Consider the following 25,588-nt stretch of genomic DNA (forward strand, 5'->3'; position numbering starts at 1 on the left):
TTTATGCATAAGTTCAACAGAAATATAACCTATTCACATTGCCATTTGCTCCATTTATGTAATTTGAAGCAACACACGTGGTTTTTCTCCTACATTAATGGCTTCTTTTTGTTTTTATGACTGCCATTTCACACACTTTGTAAAACCACTTCTAGAATTTCCAATTCCATCCTTCATCTGAGAGGCAAAATATTACAATTGTCATTAAAGGTAGAACTGTCTTTTTTAAACACCTTAAGTTTATTTATTAATTAGTATAGTAGCATATATCTGATTCTCAGAATATGGAGCTGGATAGTGCTCTTTCATACTGGAAAATCAACTACATAATATTGTACAGTATGTTCAAATGTATATATTGAAGAACTCTGCAAAATTTTAATCAAAATCCACTTTGTTAAATAATTTCTGAACCACTGAGACAGATAGTGTCCTCATGATCAAATCATGAATCTCCTCAGAATTAATTCTTAAAAAGGCAGTTTTGATTATGTTGATCCAAGTAATGCAGTGGCGGCAGGTTGGGTAAAGGCAAAGTTTTACTTTTAGTTTCCCCAAATGCTGTCTCACTTGATTTAGGAGGACTTGGAAAAACCCAGGAATTATCTTCCAGAGAATTTCTACCATAAGAGTGGTGTTCCTGAAAGTATGTACCATCATTGGGAATGGATCTCTCGTTATCTGTCCATGATTGGAGGATTGCTTTCTCTGATAAAATCTTTACATCTGGTAAAGTAGAAGATGTAGTATAACAAACAGCCTTGCCATTTGGTGAGAGAGGGGGATGTCTTGTATATGTTGCAGTAAAATTCGTCAAGTGCAGTTTTGTGCTGTCTTTCCCAAGGTCTTCAATGCATCCTACTGGGGCACAGGCTAAAAAGAAAGCACAGGCCAAATGTCAGTTTCATGGCATTTGTGATCACAAAATACTGTAACCCTTCACTAATTTGGTTGAATTCTAGAACTGGTAATGAAATTAACATTTCTAACTTATTGTGATCAGTGAGGCACTGTGACTTGGAGATAAATGACAGATGACCTGAGTTCTAATCCTGGATCAGTTATTTACTAACATTGTGACTTCAGATAAGTCACTTAACTGCTCTAGTTGTCACGTTCCTCATATGCAAAATGGATATAGTAATCTTGCAACAACTATGTCATAGAGCTTTTAAAAGATGAAGAATTGCCTATTTTAAAAAGCTGGAAATCAATAAAGTTAAAATTATAAATGAAGATCCTATCTTACTGTGACTAGGAGAAGGCTTGCAGACTGTTTACATGTCAGTGGAGACTGAGACAGCTGTTCTTAAGTTTTAGCATTTTTTAGTTAAATATAATATTCTTTTGCTTCGTCATAGGCAGTCCAAAAGTAAATTTTTTCAGAAATAATTATATTTTGAATTTGTGAGACCCAAATGAAGTTTTAATGTATTTCGAAGACTTTTATGGGTAAAGCAGTTTAAATAAAAGTAAAATAATCCTGTTTCTTGAAAAACACATATAATAGCAAATGTTAATTCCACTATGTACAGGTCAAGTAAAAAAACAAACAAACAAATAAAAATATGTTGCAATGGCTTAGAAGAAGATTGCTTTAAAGCCAGCACATTGGTAATATAGGCTTCTCCTCTCCCTCCAACCCAATCTACCAGGGTGGAAAGATAAGTTTATCCTCAGTCAAAGAAGGATGGCTAAATGTAACCAAGGCTTGACTCCACAGAGTTTTAGAAGGAACAAATTGAACCACATTATAAATAATCTCATTGCCTTTTGTCTTGGGAGGATAAATAGGAATGGAGGAGCATTGGAAGTAACAGTTGTTCAACTTCTGGAGAAAGGTGATATGCAGGTCAAGAAAAAAGGTGATCTAATCTTATCTCTGTGAACCAAATTATAAAATGACATTGCCATTTTCTAAGGAGAGTGGACAGAGACGGGAAAATTGGAAAGAACAGTGTTCAGCTTCTGGACAAAGGTGATACAAAGGTCAGGGAAAAGGGCGACCTAGTCTTTTCTCTGTACTCCTCAAAACAAAGAGTTCTGTGGTAAGGAGTAGGAACCTCAAGCTTGCCACTGTCCTAGGCAATGTGCTAAAAAAGAGTATGTTCCAAAGCACCAAAAGATATATCATTAATCAGCTAGGAAGGAACACAGGGATGAGCCACTTCCACGTATGGAAAGAGCATTTCTCCATTATTATTCTTTGGAAGTTATATTTATTATGTAAACAAAGAGCCACCCTGAGAACTCACTGCAAAATTACTCTGAGTCCCTTTAAAGAAAAGTCTTATTTCTACTATAAACTTATAGTCTCATATATACTCTGACCACTGGAAAACTCAAGGACAAAGTGAACCATAAATTAAGTGAGGCTTGCTAAAACATATTATTTTTCCCTGACTTATAAGTAACCAACTCTCCAGACACTGAAAGGAATTCTCAATTCAATTTTCCTTTCCCATGTGCTACATTTTCCCCTACTAATAAACACTCCTGAGGAGAACTATTTATGAAACACAATTCTCTTGTGCCTTCTTTAAAACAATCTGAGGTGCAAATAACAATTTTAAATTAGATGGTGATTATTTTGTATAAAAAGTCATATCTCATTTCTTTAAAAAGTAAATTTTAGGGCATTCAAATTTACATTTCACAACTTTTCAGAAATACACCTATGTAATACTAGGTACAAATGCACTGATTTTTCTTAGGTAGAAAAATAGCTTTGGCAAAAGTAGCTACTACTAAGTAACACAAAGCTCAAAAGAGTTCGGTCAAGCAGTTAAACATGAGAGGCAAAGCAATGAACATTTGATTGAAGGGGATAAGGGGAAAACACCTAGTCTCCATTCTAATCTGCCATCCTTTATAGAAAGAAAAATTAAGTTTATAAAAAATGCAAACAACCAAATCATGAATCAAAGTTATTATTTTTTTTTTTTTTCAAAACAAAAAGCTAGGTTTTTGGTATATTCTGCAGCACTGGAATGAAAATTTTTTTTGGTGTCTTTTTTTTTAATATATATATGAAGTAGTTGTGGTAAAAGGTCAACTAGAGCAAACTTAACACCTCAGCTTAATACACATAAGCAACACTTGGTTGAGAAAAGCCACAAGGGGAAAAGAATACAGTACTGAAGAAAAAAACACATCAGCAACACCTTTATGTGTGAAGTTGACCAGTATGAGACTGAAGCCAAAGCAGAGAATGGGTAGGCTGTGAACATACTATATATACTTTGGCTTATCAAACTCATTTGATGAGATTTTGATAAGATACGATAGCTAGTTGTTCTTCAAGCAGTTTGGCTGGAATCAGTGGTTTCCGGCAAACAGTGACTTGCCTTTCTTGATTGAAGTTGAGGTTTTCAGTTTTCTTAGTAGTTCAGCTTGTACTTGAGTCACCAGATGCAAATTAGACATTTCTCTCTTCAGTTCCCAATATGCATGCTGCATATTATCACTGAAATACAGGGTTTAAAAAAAAAAAAATCACGCTTTTTATGGACAAAAGGAAATAATTTTAAAATAGAAATAAGCAGATCAAGATTTATGCTCCAATTAGTTTTGATGTGATGTAAATTCAATAAAACAATTGAAAGATTTAATTAGGATATTATAAATGAAAAGATCTTATAAAAATAACATTGTCCTGATTTGTAGCAATTAACTGTACTATATTAAACAGAAGGATATAATAAAAAGAAATATTCTAATTGATTAATTTCTTACAGACCTCTACTCAGAATTGAGATTTTATTATATTCTATAATGTGCAGTGCTGTTAATATAATTGGTAAGTAGTAAGGAATATGTTCTTTATTTGCAAATCTGATCAAGAATAAAGTTATATTCATTCATATATGGATTATAAATTTATATTTATTTTTTGATTATTTTTGACACTGTGGATTGAAATGATATATCAGTTGCTGAATGTATACCCAAGTCCACATTAAAATAAAATTTAGGTTTCATGCATTACATTCTTTATGTTTGACTGGGCTGTCTCATATTGTTGGTTCTAAACCAATGTGACATGACAGCACAAGACATGAAGAGCCAGATGATTTCCTGGTAAGGAAAAAAGAAGCTAGACAGGGAGGATTATATGAAACAAATAAAAACTTCAAAAATACCTCTCCTATTTTTGTAATTAAAAATATTTTATAATTAATTTTTTGCAATATTTTATAATTAGTTTTTTTAAATTTACCTCAATTACCTGAGAAATTATACATTATTTTAAATGCAATTTTTATAGATTTTGTTTTCCATTAAACATTCTTATTTGGACATTCATGATTTTCTCTTTTAGGGTTTTAATTGCCAACTAAATCAACTGAAATCTTCAAGCATATATTCTCATTTTGTTATATAGGAATATACAAAATATTAAATATAAGAATAAATGATCTCATAGCATTCAAACAACCATTATTGTCCCTTAGAGATATCAGTGTAATTTCAGTAGCACAGAAAACAAACTAAACACATGTCACTTCATGCTTCAATTTTTATCTAACCATAAACAAAAACTCAAAGGGGGTAATACTCTTGAAACCTAAATCTAATATTCCAATTACAGAAGCAAAAGATATATTCAAAAACAAACTTATTTTGAATTATGTAAGGTTAAATACCTCTCTTTGTCAAAATATCCCCATTCCATTCAAACTATAATTCTTTCAATACAAGAAGAAGAATAAACTTTATGTTGCTTTTGAGAAAAATCTGTTTGTTTTAGTCTGTTGTAAACATCATTTGTTATCCTGTAGTGTATGAAAAATCACAGGGTTTTTTGCGGGTCTTTGATAGGTGTGAAATAATTACTTCAAAAAAATTAGTTAACTACCTCTACTTTACCAGTAAACATCTGAGATGTTTGCTACAATGAATGTTTCACATAGGAACCTGTCTTAAGTGTGAAGAGAGTTGTTGGTTCCTTGGTGCAATTCTGGGCATTCAGTATGCTTTCCAAAGAGTTACTCACATTATATAGCAGTAAGTGTAAACACTGTACATGTGCTAATTCATGCAGTCAAGATATGAATAATACAGTTTAAAAAGAGTTTATTATTGCTGTGAGATGGTAAATAAGTATTTGTCTTACAGAAAAGAAAAGCAAATATTCAAGATAGTGTTTGAGTACTAAAATATCAAGCATATCTAATAATTCAAAATAACTAAGCATGTAAAATAAAAAGAAACCATCATAACAAAGGTATTAACACAGTGTCTAATATACATTTTTTAATTAAATTTAATAAAGACTGCTTAAAACTTAGGTTAAGCTGAAAACTAAGTCATTGACTTTAACACACATCTAGTCTTTTTGTCTTTTGCCCTTAATGTCATCTGAATTGACAACTACAGATACAAAAACCTAAAATTATTCCTAAGTATAAGCTCTCCCTCTTGTGGCAAACAAAATAATTGCAGTTAGTGTTACCCACATTATAGTGAACATTAAAGTGTGTAAAAAACATTTTTAATTCTATCTTTTTGAACAAAATGTTTAAATCATTACTTAAGTGACACTGAAAAAGGCAAGTTGTCATCCCTGAAATTTTTAGCAGGGTTCTAACTGACCCCCTTTACTTATCTAGAGGTATTCTTGAGACTATGCATAGCTTACCCTCCCCACCCTCACCCCAGTTCCCCAACTGTGAGTGTGAATTTAGTTAAGTTTTACTTTAAATGCCACACAAGAAAAATCCTAGTAATACATAAAGCTGTCTATAAAAAACTTATATAACTACTTAAATATTAAAATGCAACACTGAAGCATACCAAATGAGAACCTTGAAACATAAAATAGATGAAAGAAAAATAATGATGCCTAAGCATTTCAAGCACTTCACCCACATTCTCACACCAACTTGGCAAAGTGAGTAACCTCATTTTACACATGAGGAAACAGGTTCAGGAGTCTACTCTCATCTACCATGTTGCTGTTTATAGCCATCTTTTACCTATCCAGTGTAATGACCAATTCCTGCCCTTTTGGAATATAATTTTTCACATCATCATCATTGTCGTCGTCATCTATTTATCAAGCACCTACAATATGTTGACTGCCAACAAAATCTTCTCAGCCCCAGTATAAAACTTCACACCTCCGACTTTTAAATATAATGAAACCTACATCTCAAGAAGGGGGGTACATGTCCTAGCTTACAAAGTAAAACTTAAATGACACTATATATTCAACTCTTTAATACAGAAATAAATATTTCTTATATAAGAAAAATCTACTTAACTGAGTTTCTACTTGTGCCGTACATATTTTTCTTTAGCTTTTGAAAATTTACTGAACTATTCATTCCCCTAGAGGAACTAAAATTAAAGTACGGGATATTCTCAGCCAAGAATTATAGACTTAAAAATGTGTGTTTTGACAACTGCGATTCCCCCAAACAAGTGGGTTTCAAATATTTCTGACTGTAAGGCACAGCAAGCAATCATTTTACACAGCAACCCAAAGAAAACAGGTTATGAGAAACCATACTTATCCTTATTATGTGTAACACACTCTGGTATGTTCTCTTCTGATTTATTCCATGTTTTAAAAATGCTTGTCATAACTCACAAAATTTCATGATCACTAAGGAAACACGTAAGAGTTTGAAAACACTAACCTAATCCATATTTTCTAAACCTGGGATTTATATTTTAAGAAGTCATCTGTAACACAGTTCCACAATATAAATTTACAGATGATGAGCAAAAGAAGTACAGTAAACTACATACGCAGGACCTGTTTTAACAATCGAAGCCATTGACTTAAAGCCAACATCAAAACAGGACACTAGCGGGACAATGACTAAATTTCTGAAAGGGCTGTTATTGCTAAACAATGTTGTATACAATGTGTACCATATAAAAGACCTCCTCCAGTAATTAAAAGGTTCAATTTGTCTAAGGGAGACAATATAGTACCTCATTTGCCTGATGATGAAGGAAATACAGAAGAGCAGTGTTCCACAAAAGGGAGTTTCCCAAATAACTGAAAAATAATCCTTAAACATATCTAATCTTTTAGTTAATGGTTTTATGGAAACGTTCCTATGTACTTTCCCCTAATATAGTAAACTTGATTTATCATCTAAATTGTCCCACTTAAAAGTAGATGAAGTAACTTATAAAGATTAATAAAACATAGGAATATAAACTGGAAATAAGTATAAATGATGAGGTGAAAAAAAACAAAATAAAATGCAGTGGGGGAATGAGGGTAACATAAAAATGCATGATATAAAGTTTACCAAAAGGAGGCCACAAATTTGGTTGTAATTTTCTAGTGGCTAACCAGAAGAGGGAAACCTAATCAGTTTTGCAGTTCATATTGCCTACATAAGATAAACGCAAATCAATTTTCAAAAAACCCCAAGTGTACTTGAGTCCTAAAGGAGCCATTCGGGACATGTTATAATTACACAGTTCTTTAACATACCATACCCTTGGTATGGCTTCAACATAAAGTAACCTTTAGATGGAACTTAAGGCAATTCTTTCTAAAAACTTTCTCTCAGCTGATCCTCTGACTTGATAGTTAGCTTAAGAGAATTCAAGACTCCATTTTGAAGCCACAGTTATAGCTTCGCAGCCTCAAAAACTGGCCTTACATACTTGGGCCTTCAAACTCCCCAAATTCTGGCATAGACATTCTTCACTATACTGTTAATTATCTCATGCCTTCAAACAGACATTTTTTTGGGGAGCCAGCTTTCCGAGATACTCTCAGTGGAAGTTATCCAAATTATGTAATCCCCCATGAATGATAGCATAAGTCCCATTTTATATCATGTGCTTCTAATATACTATCTAAATAGCCCCTTAATTTGATCTACTCGGATTCTAACCCTGCTTCTTTCAAAAATGATTTGAAGTGGGTTATAAAAATGACAAATACAGCAAAAGTAACAAGAGGAAACCTAGGGTGACAGGAGAAAACTCTGACAAGATAATTTCAAGAAACAGTTTATGTGACCATTGTACTAGACACATTGTTTAAAAAAGAAAAAACTTCCTTGCTGTGATCTTAGATAAAATTTGAAGGCATAACCGAAGTACTGCTCAAACGGCAGAGTTAGTTGCAAAGAAACTGTATGGCCAGCTCACAAAACTTAACATATTTACTGCTGGCACTTTATAGAAGAAGTTTGCCAATCTCCAATCTAAAAGAGTGGCTGCATGTCGTATCCTCAAATTGTTTTCCTTAATTGATCTTGATCATTTCTCTCAAGCAGGTTTTTGAAAAGAATAGGTCTGAAACAATTCACATTATTTACTTAGGTCAGTAAACTTTGAAAATCAAATGACCAAACAATGAAGTCGAGTCAGTATTTTTTATTGGCTGGAAGGTATCCATGGCTACCCTAACATGGTACCAACAAAAATTATTAGATAATTTAAAACACAGAACTTTTGAGTTAAGTAAAAATAATAGGTATTTGAGAAAAAGAGTTGAAGTACATGAACTGATAGCTACTTTTGTTCTTATTCTAAGAGGGAATAATTTTCTTAAAATTCACACTATCCCAAAGACTACAGGGTTGTCTGTGTTTGTCCTTAAGACAAAGAGATATTACTGTATATAGAAATGACTAATTCTTCATGTACAAAATCAGGGTTTATTACAGAATACTTCCACATAGCTTAGTTCCCTAAAACCGTATCTAATACTGAACATTCAGAAATTCTGTATAAGGCATCCCAATGTGCACCTTTCTACTAAAGTTTAAGCCTCTTGTTGATTAAGTAATAGTTAAACGTTTTTTTTAAAAATATATTGTGATCAGAGGTCACATTCAGTATCCAAATAGTATCCATTCATTTCATTTTAAAAGTTAAATCATAACATAAGTCTGGGTACCTACACAAAGTGACCTGTGGAAGAGAACGTGTATTTTAATGTTCAGGAATGTTCATACCTTGAAATGCTTAGTCTTTGGAGATCTCTGCTCTTCAGATTGTCTTCTTGATATGGATCCTTTCATTTGGAGAAAAAAAGTTTAAAAGTTATAATTTTTGCATTTTATTTTGTCTCAGCTCTTTATTACCAGAGACATATTTTAGCTTTTATAGAATACATCTATAATTATATAGCATAAAATGAGATTTCACATTCAATTTTAATGAAATAAACTCCAACCTATACGAAATATTTTTAATCACTTCCTATTATTTAAAACATTAATACTTTGATTTTCTTTAAAAAATAAAATTGTTCTCACAAAATATATTTCTGAGAACACCAATCTAAAGTCTATAGTCAAAAAAGTATAACAAATTTATCATATTAGTACTGTTTTTTCAAGGTGTTGCTGAATGAATTCCATGGGAAAATGGAAGTTTTTTGGTATTTTTCTTTTTCGTGCTATTGCAAAAAAGTATCAGAACTTTAACAAGTTACTGTCTTAAAAGATCAGCATATAAATATTCTCCTTCCATGTAGATACAAAATGACCTGGCAAGGACATCATAAAGTCCCTTTATACTTTAAAGTTTTAGTGGTTTATTTAGGCTGTAGATATTAAGACAACACTGTAACACTCTTGTTTGCAATTCATTCTCATTTAAAAGTCTGTAACAAATGAAAATGACTATTACAGGTACTAATTCTACTGGCAGAAGTGGCCACTATAAGCTGAAAGAACAAAATTTAATTTTATTATTTCTTACTTACATAATCTAAATTATGTTTTAAAGTGGAATATTAAAAAAGGTGCACAAGGACTTCATGAGTATTCTGAACTTTGAAGCATAAAATATCAAAAATGCTTCATCTTATAGGAATTAAAGCATATTTGGATCTCTGATTTTAATATTGTAAAAATTAAACTGCATCTTAGGGATCCCTGTGGAGAGGAGAAACAACTGGCTCATGAGTCAGGGGAGGTTTAACTACTAACAAGGCACATATCTTTGGACATTCTTTTTTCCTGTTTTCTATAGGAAATGAAAGAATCAGATCATATTGCTTTTAGTTTCTTAGTATCATTAATTTAAAAAATGTTTTATTAGTGTATACTTAAACATAAATATTCACTGAAAAACCTCCTCATTTTTAAAGCCAATGATATAAAAAATTCTGACAGTTTGGGTGGGAAAATATTTTTCCAGCTACCACCTAACAATTCAGAAAATCTAATGTAAATCAGCAGTAAGCTCAAATGGATTATCTCTAATATTCAAAGTCCCTGTTTCTGGCCAGTAATCAGTTTGCCATATTCTAAAGGCTGTAACGGGTCTGTTTCCCAACTAGTGCAATATGATGTGGGAGTTTCACATAAACAGCGATCGATGACTACAAAATCTTGAGAAACAATGTTCAAGGTATACAGGTTCCTATACAACAGAACTTCTCAGAACCTTTAATGCACTACAGCATATTGTGAATCTCTAAATGGGCTATTATTATTAGGGACCTTAGATATCTTATAAACCAACTCCATTTTACTGACCCAATGTTTCTTATATTTCTTTGGCCCTAGAATCTGTATTTCTCACAGGATCAACTGTTCTGACTGTAAATAGCTGTAAATAGGAATATTAGGGAGATACAGCAAGTCTAAAAGGCTCATAATGGAAGTGCCCCTGGAACCTCACTAACACAAACCACTAGTTAACTGAGTTCACTAAATACTTCAAAAAAACCAAAAACATACTGTTATGTCCACGTAAGATGCTATTACATACTTCAGAAGGTATCATAAAATATGCTTCACAGAAAGTACCATCCTAAAAATATTTATAAATATGGGTAGAGTAATGTGAGCATAAATTTCTCTCCCTGACTTGCTTTCAGATTTTCATATCCAAGAGGACTCCAATCAAAAATGCTTCTGAAACAAGATTTAAAAGTACACATTCTACAACATCAAGATTTCAACTTGCAACACTCAATATACTGGTATTTCCACTCTTCCTTTTCTTGGTTCATTTCTTTATATTAGCTGTGAGCAGTTTTTACTTCACGCCTCACTGAACCCCTAATAAATGCCTGTGAAGATGGGGACCATGTTTTAAATATTTTTTTCAGTATTTCTCTCTTCAACTCTTAAAAGTTTCTTGTTTCTCATATTTAATTTCATCATTGGTTAAAGAAAAATGATATCTAAAGTTTCTTCTTCTTCTAAAAGGTAGTTTCTGTGATTGCTTGCTTATGATAGATGAATTTAAACTAAAAGCAAATTCATTCCCTAGCACCATCTAGTGGAAAAGAGTAACTAATGAATTAAGAACCAAAATTTGAACCACATATATACACACAAATACCTTTCTGGATTATTCTGATCAAGTTTTTCTTAAAAAGCACTCACTTACTGAATATACTATTTACTGGGGAGTATGCTAACTGCTTTACATACGCTAATTTAACATTCATGAAAAAATAAGTATTTAATGTATACTTTACAGAAAATAAATTTCAAAAAGTTAAATGACGTTCCTAATGTTACTCAGTTAATAAGCAACACCATAATTATCCAAGTTTCTATAATCCCATGGTACTGCTTCCTACTCTACAATGAAATATCCATTATTTGTATATCCAATAATTTGATAAAAGTTATCTAATTATTTTAAGTAGATATATACATTGACAATTATAATTCAGAGCTTCAAGGTGATCTTTTCTTCAAGCACATCTTTTTAAAAAAGGCTTCTTCTCAGCAGCTATGGCAACTGAGTTTGTGGAAAAGGATGCTGAAAGGCTCTGAAGGAATTGTGTTGTGTGGCCGCAAGTTCAAATCTTGGAAGATCAACTTCAAATGTCAAGTAGGGAAAAAAACCCATTTTGACTCTAGCAGTAATTGACAGTAATTTTCATATTGTTTCCCCTTTATCAGGACTGTGAGCTCCAAAGCAAGTTCTCAGTGCCCAGTTCACAATGCAATTGGTCAAGGTCAAGGCCAAGGCAGAATGCTATATTATCTCAATACCTGGCTCATTCTTTTCCAGTGGTCATCTCTCTCTCATAAAGAATACATCATAAAAGAGAGAAATGTCAGCTTCATCTAAGGACACTTGAGATTCAGGGCAGAATCTGGCTGGCAGTCAGGAAGCATGGGAGAGGAGTTCCTCTTTCAGGCAGTAGCATCCCAGAGGAACAGGAGTTCCTCAATAGTGTTGGAATGCTCTGGTAGGCAAAACGGTTGAGCTGAGAAACAATTATATAACTGGTTTACACCTCAGTCTGAAATACATGAATGCATAAAATGGCTATGTCCTCTAGACTAGTAAGCTTTTCAATTTCTTGTAACAACTATTTTAAAGTATGCATTTGGTGCATTGCTCTCACATGCCTTGCTTTTGTATCATTTCCTCTTTTATCCTTAGCACTGTTATTGATATCTGAAAACATGTATCTAAGCTTGTTAGAACCCAAGGTAAAGTATTAGTAAACAGATTCTTGGTAAGGACATGAGAAGCAGCTTGTGCTTTAGAGGATGACTTCAGGCTAACCGTATTTCAGCAATGCAGCAGGTTTTTGTGCTTTTTTTTTTCCCCCCAATTCTTTAATTCTCAGTTCTTTGCTGATAAAGTTGTCCCCAAAGTATTAGTCTTCTGAAATTAAGTGGGCTCTGTAAAGTTTTCTTTGTTGTTGGTTTTTCTTAAAAAAAGAAATTCTAAAAATCAAGTTGTCTCTTATGATGTCTAAATTAATCAATTAAGTTAAATAAAATGGGAAACTTAAAACCTGAGGATTCTCTTTAAAGTTTAAGGAAAAAAAGATAAGGAAACTAAAGGAAAGGAAGTTTGAAAGATCAGCTATAATAAATAAACTAATATGCTTTTTAAAATAAACCTTTTTAAAAAAATAAAATTATATAATCCTGGGATCAAACTAAAAGTATACGGTGTGTCAAAATTTAGCAGAAATGATTAAAGGAGAAGATAAACACGTATTTTTCAAAGAATAGAATATTACCTAAGTAGTTACAATTTATGTTAATGCTATGGTTTAATACATACTTAGTTATAAATCCTATAGATAATGCACAAAGACTACTGAATTTCTCAATTTAATAATTCTGTAGTACCGTTTGTTTGGCTTTTTGTAGTTCTATTTTGAGATCACTACATTCTTTCCTCATCAGTTCCAGTTCTTGTTCCAGACCATGAATCTTCAGGTCACAGCTCAACTTTTCCACCTCCCAGTTTGATGAAGGTGGATTTAAATTCCTCATCACTACAAAAAGGATAGATACCAAAATTATTATCTTTGCTTTCTACACTGATCACAATTCTAAAAAAGTTATGCTGGTAAAATGTAGATAAAAGAAAAACTAATATAAAACATGTACAATCAATAGTTTTTTAAAAACAGCAATTGCTTCCAAAGTCTATGCTAATGACAGTAAGAAATCTAGCAATATTGTTTTAGAATATATTAATCAACTCATCTCTGAGTTTCTATATAAGTTAAAGTTCTAATTTGTCAGTCTGATTTTAAAAGATGCTATGCTAAAATCAAGCATACACTAAAATTGCAGAGAGATCAATAATCTGTTTTATAAAAGTCAAGGTTTAGACTGTGATAAAAATAATAAGCTGAATAAACTGAGGTTCAGCTAATCATTCCATCACGTCTCCTCAAAGTATACACTTTGACCAACAAACCTAGAACATGATCTCAAAACAATTTTATTCATTAATATGACACTACAGAAATTCAATATAACTGGATACCACTTTATCCTTGACTTAGTACTGCAGTCTATCTACAAAAAGCCCCAACTAGCTATCACAAGAGATCTTATCTCAATCTCTCAAAAGGTCTCTCAGAAGCTTAGTCGTCTTCAGCTTGTCTAATCAGAATGTTCATGAGAACAGGCTATTATTCATATCCTCCAGACCTGACTGTGCACTTCAACATCTCATCTCTACCTTTTAACAACCCACAGCCAGAAAAACAAAGTAATTCTAACTACTCCATGACAGTGTGTCTAACTGTGGGCAAGATGTTCGGTAAGAAGGAAAAGCCAGGACATACCAGTGGGGTAGAAGTTTTGACTTCTACTACTTCTACTTCTGGATTCTACTCCTTCCCTCCTCTACTTCATCACAAACGAACCCTGAATAAAAACCATCAAATTTTCTCAAGGACAATTTACAGCTAAGGAAAAGTTAAAAGGAGTTGACACTGTGTGAGAGCAGAACAGAGAAACTAATGTATGCCTAAAAATTAAAAAAGTTAAGGCTTTAGCCTTAACTTTTCTATAACATATATAGAAAACTGATGATAGATATAAAACACAAATGGAAAAATGTACTAATTCTGTTAGCATATTTATAACAAGTAAGTGGCATACCCTGCTGAGTTTCCACCTCTGTCCTTAGCTGGAGGAGTTCTACTTCTTTAGACTGTAGCTGTTCATTCAATACTTTCAATGATTCAGAGTTGTCTTTATTCTAGTTAGGCAGGGAAAATGCCACATTACATTCAATAAAATCTGTAGGTTGGTATTATATCTTAATTTTCAGGTATATATTAAAAAAAACTCATTCTAGCCTTTAAAAGCAAGGTAAGAAAATGAACTCAGTATCTCACTAATCTTTCTTTTTCTAACTGAGGACATTATTATTCATTTTTTTTCTTTTTAAGTATAATGACTAATTCCACCATGTCATAATTTTTCAAAATAAGTTAGTGGTGTTAGATGTATTTAAGTCCTAAACATCATTACATACTAAGTATTTACATTGTACAGAATAATTTACAAATATTACTAAAAATTTCAATTTTGCTTTGAGTATATATATTTTAAAATTAAAATTATTATACTAAATGTAAATATTTAATTTCTTATTTCTAATTTCAAACCTCTTGAAGGAGAAAACTCATTTGCAATATAAAAATATCATTCTTTTCAAACCAACTTACCATTTTATCTAATTTGCTCTTCAAATTATCTCTATCAATGCAAACCTCTCGATATGCATGATAGGCCTTATTTACTTGTTCTCGTCCCACAGAACTTGCTTCTTCATCTAATCGAGCTCCAATAAGCTAACAGTATAAAATGAAAAGAGAAAAGCTCAAAAAGGTATTATACAGAAAAAAAAAGTCAGTCTTCTGATGGCTTATCTTTTTTTTTTTTTTTGAGCTAGAACATCTTAACTTTATAACCCAGGGATAAAGCCTAGACTATAATTAGGTGAATATTTCATTTTCATGCAATAAATCTTTACTGATTAAGAAACCAAAAAGAGTACAGAATATTTTTAAAAGTCTTCTATGCTTTTACTTATCAGTATTTTAAACTTCATGGTATATGTTTTATAACATAAACCATCACAACTACAACACAGTACACCATTCTTTTAAAGTGGTTAGGTGTTTTCCTAGTCAGTAGTATCTAATTTCCATCACTGGAAAAAGTATCAAGTTAAGGCAAAATTGACTTTTTAAGGAATAGATGTGCTAGTTCATTAAATCCTTTATTTTTCCAGAATAGGAATTAATAAGATTGTTGGTCACAAAGTATAGAAATATTTCCTATGTTAACTATAGACTAAATCCCATTTGTCTACTCAACTTTATAATAGATATTAGCTATGAGCTCCAAAATGTTACCTTCTCTCACTCTACCCCAGTATGTTACAAATTTTATTGACCTTAAAGCAAAAAAAATCATATGTATGTGAAGAAGTTATGATTATGTTTACAGTTGACTCCCCCTCCTCTTATCTCCCCCAAATGAATCAAACTTGACCAAATCCCATCCTTAAGTTTTTCTATATAGGATAATTCATTTCCTTTGTGCTAAGAATCCACTTCTTTTACCCTTTATGGAAACTGCAGTTTGTAAGATACTTATACACTGATCTAAGGTGAAGAAATACAAACAAACTAAAACTTTAAAATTCAAAAATAAATGGATGATCGAAGAAGACTTTCCAATACACAAAGCCAAGAAGATCTGGTGATTATATTGAATCAGCTACCTTACTCACATATTCTATAACATTTAGGTATGTCAGTACTGTGCATGAAAAGGTAGACAGAAAACATTAATTTATCAGTTAAAAGCATTATTCCTATTATAAGTGCTAAAGACTAAAAGACAATGTTGAGGTAAAGAAGAGTTCATTACTAGTGAAGACATTATTAAACATATTAGAACAATATCCCAGAAGCTTCCTTCTTTGACATTTACTTTCGTTTGTTGGCACATCATTTTTTTTTTTTAACGCAGATTTGAAAATTCTGAATAAAATACATACAGTTATGAAGGTAGGGCAATCTGAAAAAATTTAACTCCTCCAAATTGTTAAATCCTCTTCCATAAATATTCACCAAGCCCATGGTATGTGTTTTGAGATTAGCAGTGAGTTATCCTTGGAAATTTAGTACCACCATGGAAGACCGAACAGAAAATATTTAAAATTTGAATTATTCTTTATGATATAAAACATAATGAAGGTAGAAGATAAAATTACCTTTTCTTCCAAAAATCTTATTCTTTTCTTTAATAAAGAGTTCTCTTTTTCTGAATCCTTAAGACGTTTTTTGATGTCTTCATACGCAGTGACAAGGGCAAAATGGGAAGCAACAGACTCATCTCCTGAATATATTGAAATTGGGGTCACTGTATCTCTCCTATGGGCTTTTTCATGGTTCAGAATGCAGATATCATCTTCTACCAGTGCATCCATGGCAGCTATTATTTAAAAGAAAAAAAATGATATATAAATGTCTCATTGAATAAATGAGCAGGAAAAAAAAAGATATATTTAGAATAATGTGTATATTGGAGCAATGTTTAAAAACTCCTTTTTCTTTTAGAGGCAGTATAGCATAGTGGTTAAAAGAATAGACTCTGGAACCAGAATGCCTGGATTCTAATCCAAGCTCTACTATTTAGTGTCTGTATGATTTTGGGCAAGATGCTTAACCTCTCTGCCTCTGTTTCCTTATTTACAAAGTATGGAAAATAACAGCAAGTACTTCACAGGGTCTTAAGAATATTAAATCAGTTGCTATCTATAAAGCATTTAAAACCATAATCTATTATTAGAAAGTTTTATAAAAATCTATGAAATATCATTTTCATTAAAATGATCAAAATTTCTAAACATTTTATGCTCATGTATTTCTTCTCATCATTTCTATTAGATCTATTAGTAGCAAGTTTTATAGCTTCCCAAATTATAAATTTTCAAAAATTTTTTGAGCACAATTCATTGTAATATATTACAGAAGTTTTAATGCATACTTTACTATATTCTTTCCATCCCAGTAACTGGTTATATGTGTCATGTATTCACAATAGAAAAGAAACAAATTGACAAATTTGAGTGCCCACTGTGTCACAGTACCATGTACTATATTCTTTTAATATCATCTCATTTAATCATCCAAACAATTCTATGAGGTAGGTGTCATCTACATTTTATACATAGGCCTTAAAAACGTGAAGAATCTTCCCCAGTACAATCTAGATCATTAGCTATATCTATTTTGCTCATCACTGTGCCCCCAACTCACCACTGTATAGAAGTTGCTCAATAAATACTGATTATTGAATGAAGAGTGGATAGAGTGGGATTAAAATTAAACTCTGACTCCAAAATCTAAGAGAAGAGGCCATTTACCTTTATTATCTAATGAAAAATATACTTGCTCTGTATATCTACCTTTGTTTTTAAGTTCAGCATTACTTTCCCATCTCAGAGTTGTGTTTCTGGAAAACACAATGGAAGGAGAAATTGTGGCTGATATCTTTTAAGACCTCATGGGAAAAACAAGGTAAGAGGGGACTATAGGTCACATAAGAGAACCTAAACATTCCTTTTAAATATTTTTTTAGTTTAAAATAAAACACTTAATATAGCATTCTAAATAAAGACTATCACTGGATTTCATTTATCTTAATAATTAATGGTCACTGGAAAAATTTTTTTTTTACTATCCCCAGCTTAAAATAAAATCTGCTTATTTACTAGTATCAGTCACTGTTCAACATTACAGATGAAGAAACTGAAGTAAAAAGAATTTAAGTATTTTTTCCAAAGTAACGGAGTAAGTGGAAAGTTGAAATGTAAAAATAGGCAATTTAACTACAGAATCCACGTTTCACTATGTGTGCTTTCCTCCAAAATGTCTGATCTCCTTCCCTGTGTCTATTAATGTCTATCAAGTTTGTTTCGCTTTATTTCAGACCACATGAATACTAACAAAAGGTTTTGTTTGTGTTCTTCTGGGCGTGGTCTTCTATCATTGTATTTTTACTTTTCTATAATAATTATAACTAAAAATTTCTAATTGCTCTCAACCAAAGCCAGAGTTTGAAATCTCTAAGTAATTCATGTCTATTTAGGATTGAAGGAAAGGTAGGCAAAAATAAATGTGCATATTACAAGTCTTGAGTAAGGAGATGAAACCTACCATCTAGTCAATTTTTACCAACATCAATTTAACATTTTTTAACTACATACGACAACTCCTGTTCTTAAGTTAGAATCTTTCTCAGTTTATGAATGAAGTCCAAAAACAAGAATGGACCATGAGTCAGCAGTCTGCAACCTTTTTGGCACCAGGGACCAGTTTCATGGAAGACAATTTTTCTACGGACTGGGGTTGGGAGAGTGGGATGTCATGGGTAGGGGGAAGGTAGTGCAGAGCTCAGGCGGTAATGCATAGCCCACTTCCTAACAGGCCACGGACCAGTACTGGCCCATGGCCTGGGGGGTTTGGGACCGCAGGACTATGTTACCTACTGTATACCAAAAAAGTGGCAGGTTCTCATAACCATAATTAACTGTTTCTGATACAAGCTGCACTTTCTTCTAATAATAAAAAGTTTAAGATTTCTTCCTCTACAGAGAAAACTTTTCTATCTCTGGATACAACTCTATTTCAAAATAATAGCAAACATAATTCCAATCATGCTGCTGCTAATCGAAATCTTTATTACTTCCTTGCTAAAGGAAAGTATGAACTGAAAGTATGCATATGTATCTCCATATAAAACTCTTACACAAATACACACACAATATCTTAAAAGTACAAGTAGAATAAGCGTAGATGGTTAGTTAAGTGGTAAGATGCAGTCTAGTTTGAGAGGTAAAATTGTGCCCATCCATAGTAGACATCTGATTCAAGTAACACAAACAAATGGGCAAGATTTATTCTACTTGAATAATTTTTTTTCTAAAGACACCTGAGAACAAAAAATAAACATAAACTTCCCTACAAAGTCAAAATAGATGCTCCACAGTTTGTGTACTTTAAGGATCAGAGCCTACATACTTTTGCTTTACACAAAGTTCTAGCCAGCTCAACTCTGTGATTTTATTTGTTCATTTATCATGTTTTTTTATCATGGCATATCATTTACTCTGCAAGGAAAACCAAGTGTGACAAACAGTTGTGCAGAAAATAATTATTATGCTACAAAGGTAGGTGATATATTTGAAATAATACAGAATGCTATGGGGATACGGGATGGGGAGGAGAAGTGCTTTTCAAAGATAATACCACAAAAAAATCAGAAGACTCTTAAGCCTGTACTCTAAAGTGAAGAGGATGATTATTTTCATTGTACTGTACTTACTGTACTTAAACCTTTATGGTCTGCTAACTTTCAGCAGAGAGAATGAGTTCAAAGACCTGAGTGTGGGGTGAAGGGTTGAGAAGGGGAGAGGCAGGAGATGAGATTAGATAGATAGGATGGAAACAAACTGAGAAGCTTCTTTATGATAGAGAGACTATTGATTCTGGTCCTTATTCTGTGGGATATTAAAAGGTAGACCTGGACATAATTAAAGAGTATGAAGAATATTTACACACATTTATTAAGAAAATATTCATAACCAAATGAACTATTTAGCATTGTGCTAAATGTTTATAAATATTAACCCATTGAATTTTCATGACTCCCTATGAGGTAGAAAATCTCATTTAACCCATTTCACAGATGAGAAATCTGGGACCTGGAGAGGTCGCGAAGCTTAGCCAGGATTAGTGTGTAGCAGAAGCACCTGGGTTTCAGAGACTGAGCTATTACTATTTTTCCCTCCCCAATGAATCTTTTACAAAACCTTACATTCATCAAGAACTACGAAACTAGGAACTCCCCAGAAGGTTTCTAAGTACTTTAGAGGGAAGGGGGGTATACATTTTATACAACAATGTCATATTTTTTACAAGATAAATGGTCATTTTTAGAAAGACAAAATGAGCAGACTCATTTATAATTAAGACTATAAGTATTTTATATATTTTTATCTATTGCCTTTTTTATTTACAAATCATCAAAAAGTTGCATATGTACAGTCTCTCTCTAAATACAAAAAATACTGGCATAAAAAAGATTTTTCAAGTTTTACACCATTATTCTATATATTTATTCTACGTACTATAAACACTACTTGGAACACACTATAAAGCAGCATGAAAATTGCTTATCTATGCTAAAATTTAAAAAATAGCCATATATTAAAGCATATCTAAGAGAAAATAAATCCACTGGTACCACAGATATGCATCAGGTTTTATTACGTTTTAAAATAACTGTCATTTAAATTTATTATAAAATAGAAAATGAGAATTTTGATTTCTATCCCTGAAAAAATAAATATAAAATCACAAGTATCAGAATATTAATACTTACCATATTACTCTGCACAAACCAGACCTCTGGAGATTAAAAGCTGTAGGGCCAGGGAAAATGAGATCTTAGAAAGAAACCAAATAATACAAGGCGGATATCACATTATATTTATTACTACAATGAAATGAAAACTTTTAGCAAACTGACAAAGTAGATTATGTATAGCCTTTATTTTTACTGCTATGCAAGCATCCTTCGTCATTCTTCAAATTTATTTCTACAGAGACATAAAGGGAGCTGCAGTAGTCTGCCTCAAAATAAAGATTTAGTTTTAAACACTTTTGTTGTAATGAAATCTCTCTTTGTATCCAAATCAGCTGGTCCAGGAAGTTTGATTTTCTGATTAAATGTTAAAAGTGTAACCTGGCTATTACTATACTTAAACTAGGCCAAGCTAGTTATAACATTTAACACTTAAGGAAACTTACCTATATTATATCTAATCTTATTTACCATAATTTAAATTTTCTTAAAATAATAAACCTTTGTTTACCTTAATCTTTAAGAAAATTAGTGCCATGAGAAGAATATCGTTACCAAAAATGAGAGTTACCAAAAGATTAGACAATATTTTAAATAGTCTAGCAAGAATCGATAACATTCACTTTCAAAACTTAACAAATGACAAAACACTGTCCCAAAACAAGCTTAATCAATAAAAACCACAAAAATCAATAATAGATGTATTCCACAGGGACATGCCAACATTCGAAGAGGCTGGAGATGACCTACTAGGGCAGCATTTGACAAAGTAAGGTATGGACTACTGCTTTAGAATTGCTTGGAGTTCTATTAAAAAATGCTGATTGCTAGGCTCCACTGGAGATCTATGCAAATAAGAATATCTGGGTTGAAAATCGCAAACTGCACTTTCAGTAAGTACCCTTGGTGATTTTAAGTTCCATTCCAATTTAAGAACCACAAATTTAAAAACCGAGCTAAGTCGCTATTACATGATTTACAGAATTCTAATTATAACTAGTATTCTTGAACATTTGTAGGCATGGTTAGTTAGTTCTATGTTAGGAATTGGTAAACACTCCTAACTTTTGCATGAAGATTTTTTTTAAAAGTAATCTCCATTTATCCTCATCTCATTGCAATAAGATTGGAAGGTTATATATAGCATATTTATAGGCAAATATATCTCTATGTAGTCATGCAATTATTTTATATATTTGTCAATTAAATTTTGTTTCTTCTTAGAGGTTTACTTAATTATAAATTAGAAGAGAATTAGAAAGGATTAAAGTAAAAGATATTGATAATTATCGTTGAGAATTGAATTTCCCAAGAATGATAATGGAGAAAGAAGGGCTCAATTTATCAAATAAAGTGACTAGAAAAGAGAACAGTAATGACTGAGGCTTGGGTAAATACAGGAAAAAAAAAAAGATTTAAACATTATTAACCAGGATTATTTTAGATCTTAAATTTCAGTTTTTGCTACAATCAACACTGAGTGGATCCTCAGTTTTTTATATGCTATAGATACAGAGGTTTGGGATAGTAGAAAACATATCTTCTGACACCAGATTGGTCTTAAAGACTAAATATGATTATCCTGTCATATTTCATCATCGTATCTATCATTTACTGATCATTTACCATACGCCAGGCGCTAATGCTTTTACATGCATTTTTCTACTTTTAAGTTAGGTACTATTATCTTAATTTAATAACAAAGTCTTAGAAAAGTTAAATATCTTACCTATAGCAATATAACTAATCAGTGTCAAAGCTAGGATGTAAATCTAGATAAGCTGCCTTTTAAATCTACATTTCCAATATAATATTTTGGGAGGCAACACAAAACAGATTCTGATTTTCCTAATAAGAATGTGGACAGGCCAAACTCTACCGTAGAAAGAATACTGGCCCAGGATTTCAGAAACCCAGATTCTAGTCTAGGACCTCCCACCCTGATTATAGATTAGTTCATTTTACTTCTCTAGATCTAAATTTTCCCATGTATAAAATGACAAGGTTAGACTACGTAACTAAGATGCCACATACCTACATTGTAAAGGCAAAAGTTTAATCCAAATACAGAATGGCAATCTACACAGATAGACAGCAATTCACATTTATGCCAGGAACTGAGCAAAGGTACAGTAAACATGGCACCTAAAGTCCACACCAAACTTGGCAATAAAGGTATTATCATCGACAAAGATGAGGAAATAGAAGTTCAGAGATAAGGTAAATTTGCCTATAATCACACTAGCAGTATGTGACAGAACTAGGGTTTGAACCAAGGCTTATATGGTAGGCTCTCTCCTCCATTCGACATTGCCTCCTGAAGTGAATCTTATTTAGAACCTCTGAGAAGGTGAAGATATTCCTGAACCCACTTCGAATAATCAGTTTAGATACCATGGAGCAAGGATTAAGTCTGACAGAGGATGGATAGACCAACACTTACTCCTATTTCCCTATTTGTAATGAAATAATCAGGGGCAGAAATGCCCTAACTAGTTTTATAAAGAAGGGATCATCAAGTGTCTCCTTTCAAGATACTATCACATAATCTATATACCTCGGCAATCAAATGCCCTATAATTCAGTGTGTCCAAAAACGTACTCAGCAGCAGATATACAATACAAAAAACTGCACTTTCATTTGTATAGCCCTCACTGAATTATTCTACTAACTGCATTAGTCCAGAAATTGGTTTATATGACCAGGGAATCCGAAGACTCTTTCAGGGATAGCATAGGTATGAAGAGAAGTCTACTTCTTTTCATTCCTTTCATAAAGTAATATATCTCAATGAAAATGAGCACCTGTTATACATTAAATGTTACTGGTGTTATCAATAATTATTTTCTAACAAAGATCAGACAACCATAATTTGATTCAGAATATAAGTGCCATAAAAAAAGAAAACAGTAAGTCACACTGGTTTTATTACTTTATGGATTATTAAAAATGTCACATCATTTTACTTACTAATCATGACAATGTTCTGTGTTGGTAATTAATAGTAACTAAGAGTTTATGGTATAGCAGGCAGTGTGCTTCCCCTTTAGGGAAACTATCAGATTTCCTCTTTGTAAGAATTCATTAAATCTATGTAACACCTCGGAGGTGGGTAAGAATCTCCCCATATGACAGGAAATGAGACATGCAATCCTTACAAAGTTGGGGAGCCATAAATGAAAATCAGGCAGCTGACTCCAGAGCAAGCATAACTCTTAGAAACTATGCTTTGGTGCCTTGGAGAGTAAGTATTTCCACAATTTTAGAGATAGGGAAAATGAGGAAGAAGTTTAGCCTCTTACCCAATGTAAATGGAAAATTCAACATTCAGATACTAGTGTTCTTACCTAAGCCAATACCATTTCACATTACACTATGCTGTCTCTTTGATATTTGAACTTTACATTTGCATGTGGCATCAAATTAATTTTTTTTAACCATTCTGTAAAGGATGTAGCATTCTCAATTTACAGATGACGGAATGATCACAACAGATTGGGCAATACGATATGGCGTTTTTAGAAAACCGAAACTTAAAGCATGTCTTGAGATCTTACTCAATTCAATTTAAAATTCCAATAATTTAAAAAGAAAACGTTTTCTATGCTTAAGGAGCAAGGGTCAATTTTAATCCTAGCACATCTATATCTTTGATTACCTTAGCATATTTCCAATATGTCCGGGAGCAATTTACGTTTTGATTTGTATTACAGTTTTCATGTGTATTTTATCTCACTTTCAAGTATTCGAGTTTCTTGAGTGTAGGGACAAGGGTGTTAGTTTACCTTGCATGTATTCACTCAACAAATAACTGAAAACCGGAATGAATACTGCATTCAGGTTGGACACACTGGAGAAACGACGAATACCTACTGTTAGCCCTCAATTAAAGTACAGAGGATCGTTCACTGCTCGGATGCTCCAGGCAGTACCGTCCTAGCCACAGGTCCCTCTTTCCTTTAGGATATAAAGCCACCTCAATGAAGGGGAAAAAAATCCCCCAACATCTGAAGGCGCCCCAGTAAATGGGAACACAGAAGGAAAATAAACAATAGGGGGAGAAGTAAAGTCAAAGACCAAGAAGGGCCTGGAACAGCTGGGGTGTGGAAGTGACAGGAGCAAGGGATGCCCAGGGGTGGGCCGCTCCCTAAAGGAGGAAGCGCGGGAGGGGGTGAGAGAAAAATGACGTGTCTCTTCAGACCAGTAATAGCGGCAAAGGTTGGTCCCAGGATTGCCCGCACCCCTATCCTCGTCTCAGCCCCAGCGAGTCACTCACCCCGAAGCCAGGCTATGTAGGGCCGCCCCCAGGGCCGCCGAGTTTCGATTCCCTAGTATTTGGAAACGGACCGAAAACAACCCGGGTAGCCAGGGGTCACCACGGGCTTCCGGTTTCCTCGAAGACACCGCCGCTTCCCCACTGAAGGCAGTTGCACCAGGTGCGCCGCGGAGGGATTCCCATTTCTTCTGCCTTGGCTACGCCAGGCCCGGCGCAGCCCTGTCCTTAGGCAGTGGCCTTGGAGGTTCTGGAAGGAGGGGCGAGCACAGGCAGGAGGCCGAGCAGCCGCGGGAGAGTGCCCATTACCCAGCAACACGCGCGCGAGACCCAGGCCCTCCGGCGCTGGCCGGCCTCGTCAGGACCCACACGGCCCGGCGGCCGCGTCGCGCGCCGTAGAGGGGAACCGCTGTCGAGGGGGGCTGGAAGGGTGGACGAGCAGCTCACCACCGGAAAAGGGGCTGCCGCTGTCCGCGGGCTCGGCGCTAGGGCCGCGCAAGGAAACCGGAAGTCAGGCCCGAGGGAGCTGTGAGGAGGTTCGCGAAGCCGGCCGGCTGCGGGGGTGGGGGGAGGGGTAGGCGGGGCTGGTCGGGGGACGGCGTACTACGTGTCCCGTGAGTCTCCGCGGCAGGGCGGGGCCGCGGCGACGCGAGGAGGCGGAGGAGGAGGCTGAGGCGGAGTGCAGTTGGGTAAGAGCTTTAC

The 25,588-nt window shown here is 33.7% G+C and overlaps 2 protein-coding genes across 2 annotated transcripts in view; one reads left to right on the forward strand and one right to left on the reverse strand.

The window, feature by feature from the left end:
* Window positions 1–25,423, reverse strand: AZI2 (5-azacytidine induced 2). The gene is made up of 8 exons (XM_069473342.1): window positions 24,890–25,423; window positions 16,456–16,676; window positions 14,897–15,022; window positions 14,325–14,424; window positions 13,053–13,201; window positions 8,940–8,998; window positions 3,348–3,466; window positions 1–873 (listed from the first exon to the last, which is right to left on the reverse strand). Exons 2-8 carry the CDS (start codon window positions 16,669–16,671, stop codon window positions 464–466), a joined length of 1,179 nt encoding a protein of 392 aa, XP_069329443.1. The 5' UTR covers window positions 16,672–16,676; window positions 24,890–25,423; the 3' UTR covers window positions 1–463.
* The window catches only part of ZCWPW2 (zinc finger CW-type and PWWP domain containing 2), a 140,969-nt gene continuing 139,817 nt past the window's right edge, over window positions 24,437–25,588 (forward strand). Inside the window, exons 1-2 of the mRNA XM_069472020.1 lie at window positions 24,437–24,541; window positions 24,979–25,448. Coding sequence (XP_069328121.1) covers window positions 24,437–24,541; window positions 24,979–25,448 — 575 coding nt within the window. The remainder of the gene's footprint in view (window positions 24,542–24,978; window positions 25,449–25,588) is intronic.

This window comes from Eulemur rufifrons, chromosome 7, assembly GCF_041146395.1.
Source record: "Eulemur rufifrons isolate Redbay chromosome 7, OSU_ERuf_1, whole genome shotgun sequence".
Lineage (NCBI taxonomy): Eukaryota > Metazoa > Chordata > Mammalia > Primates > Lemuridae > Eulemur > Eulemur rufifrons.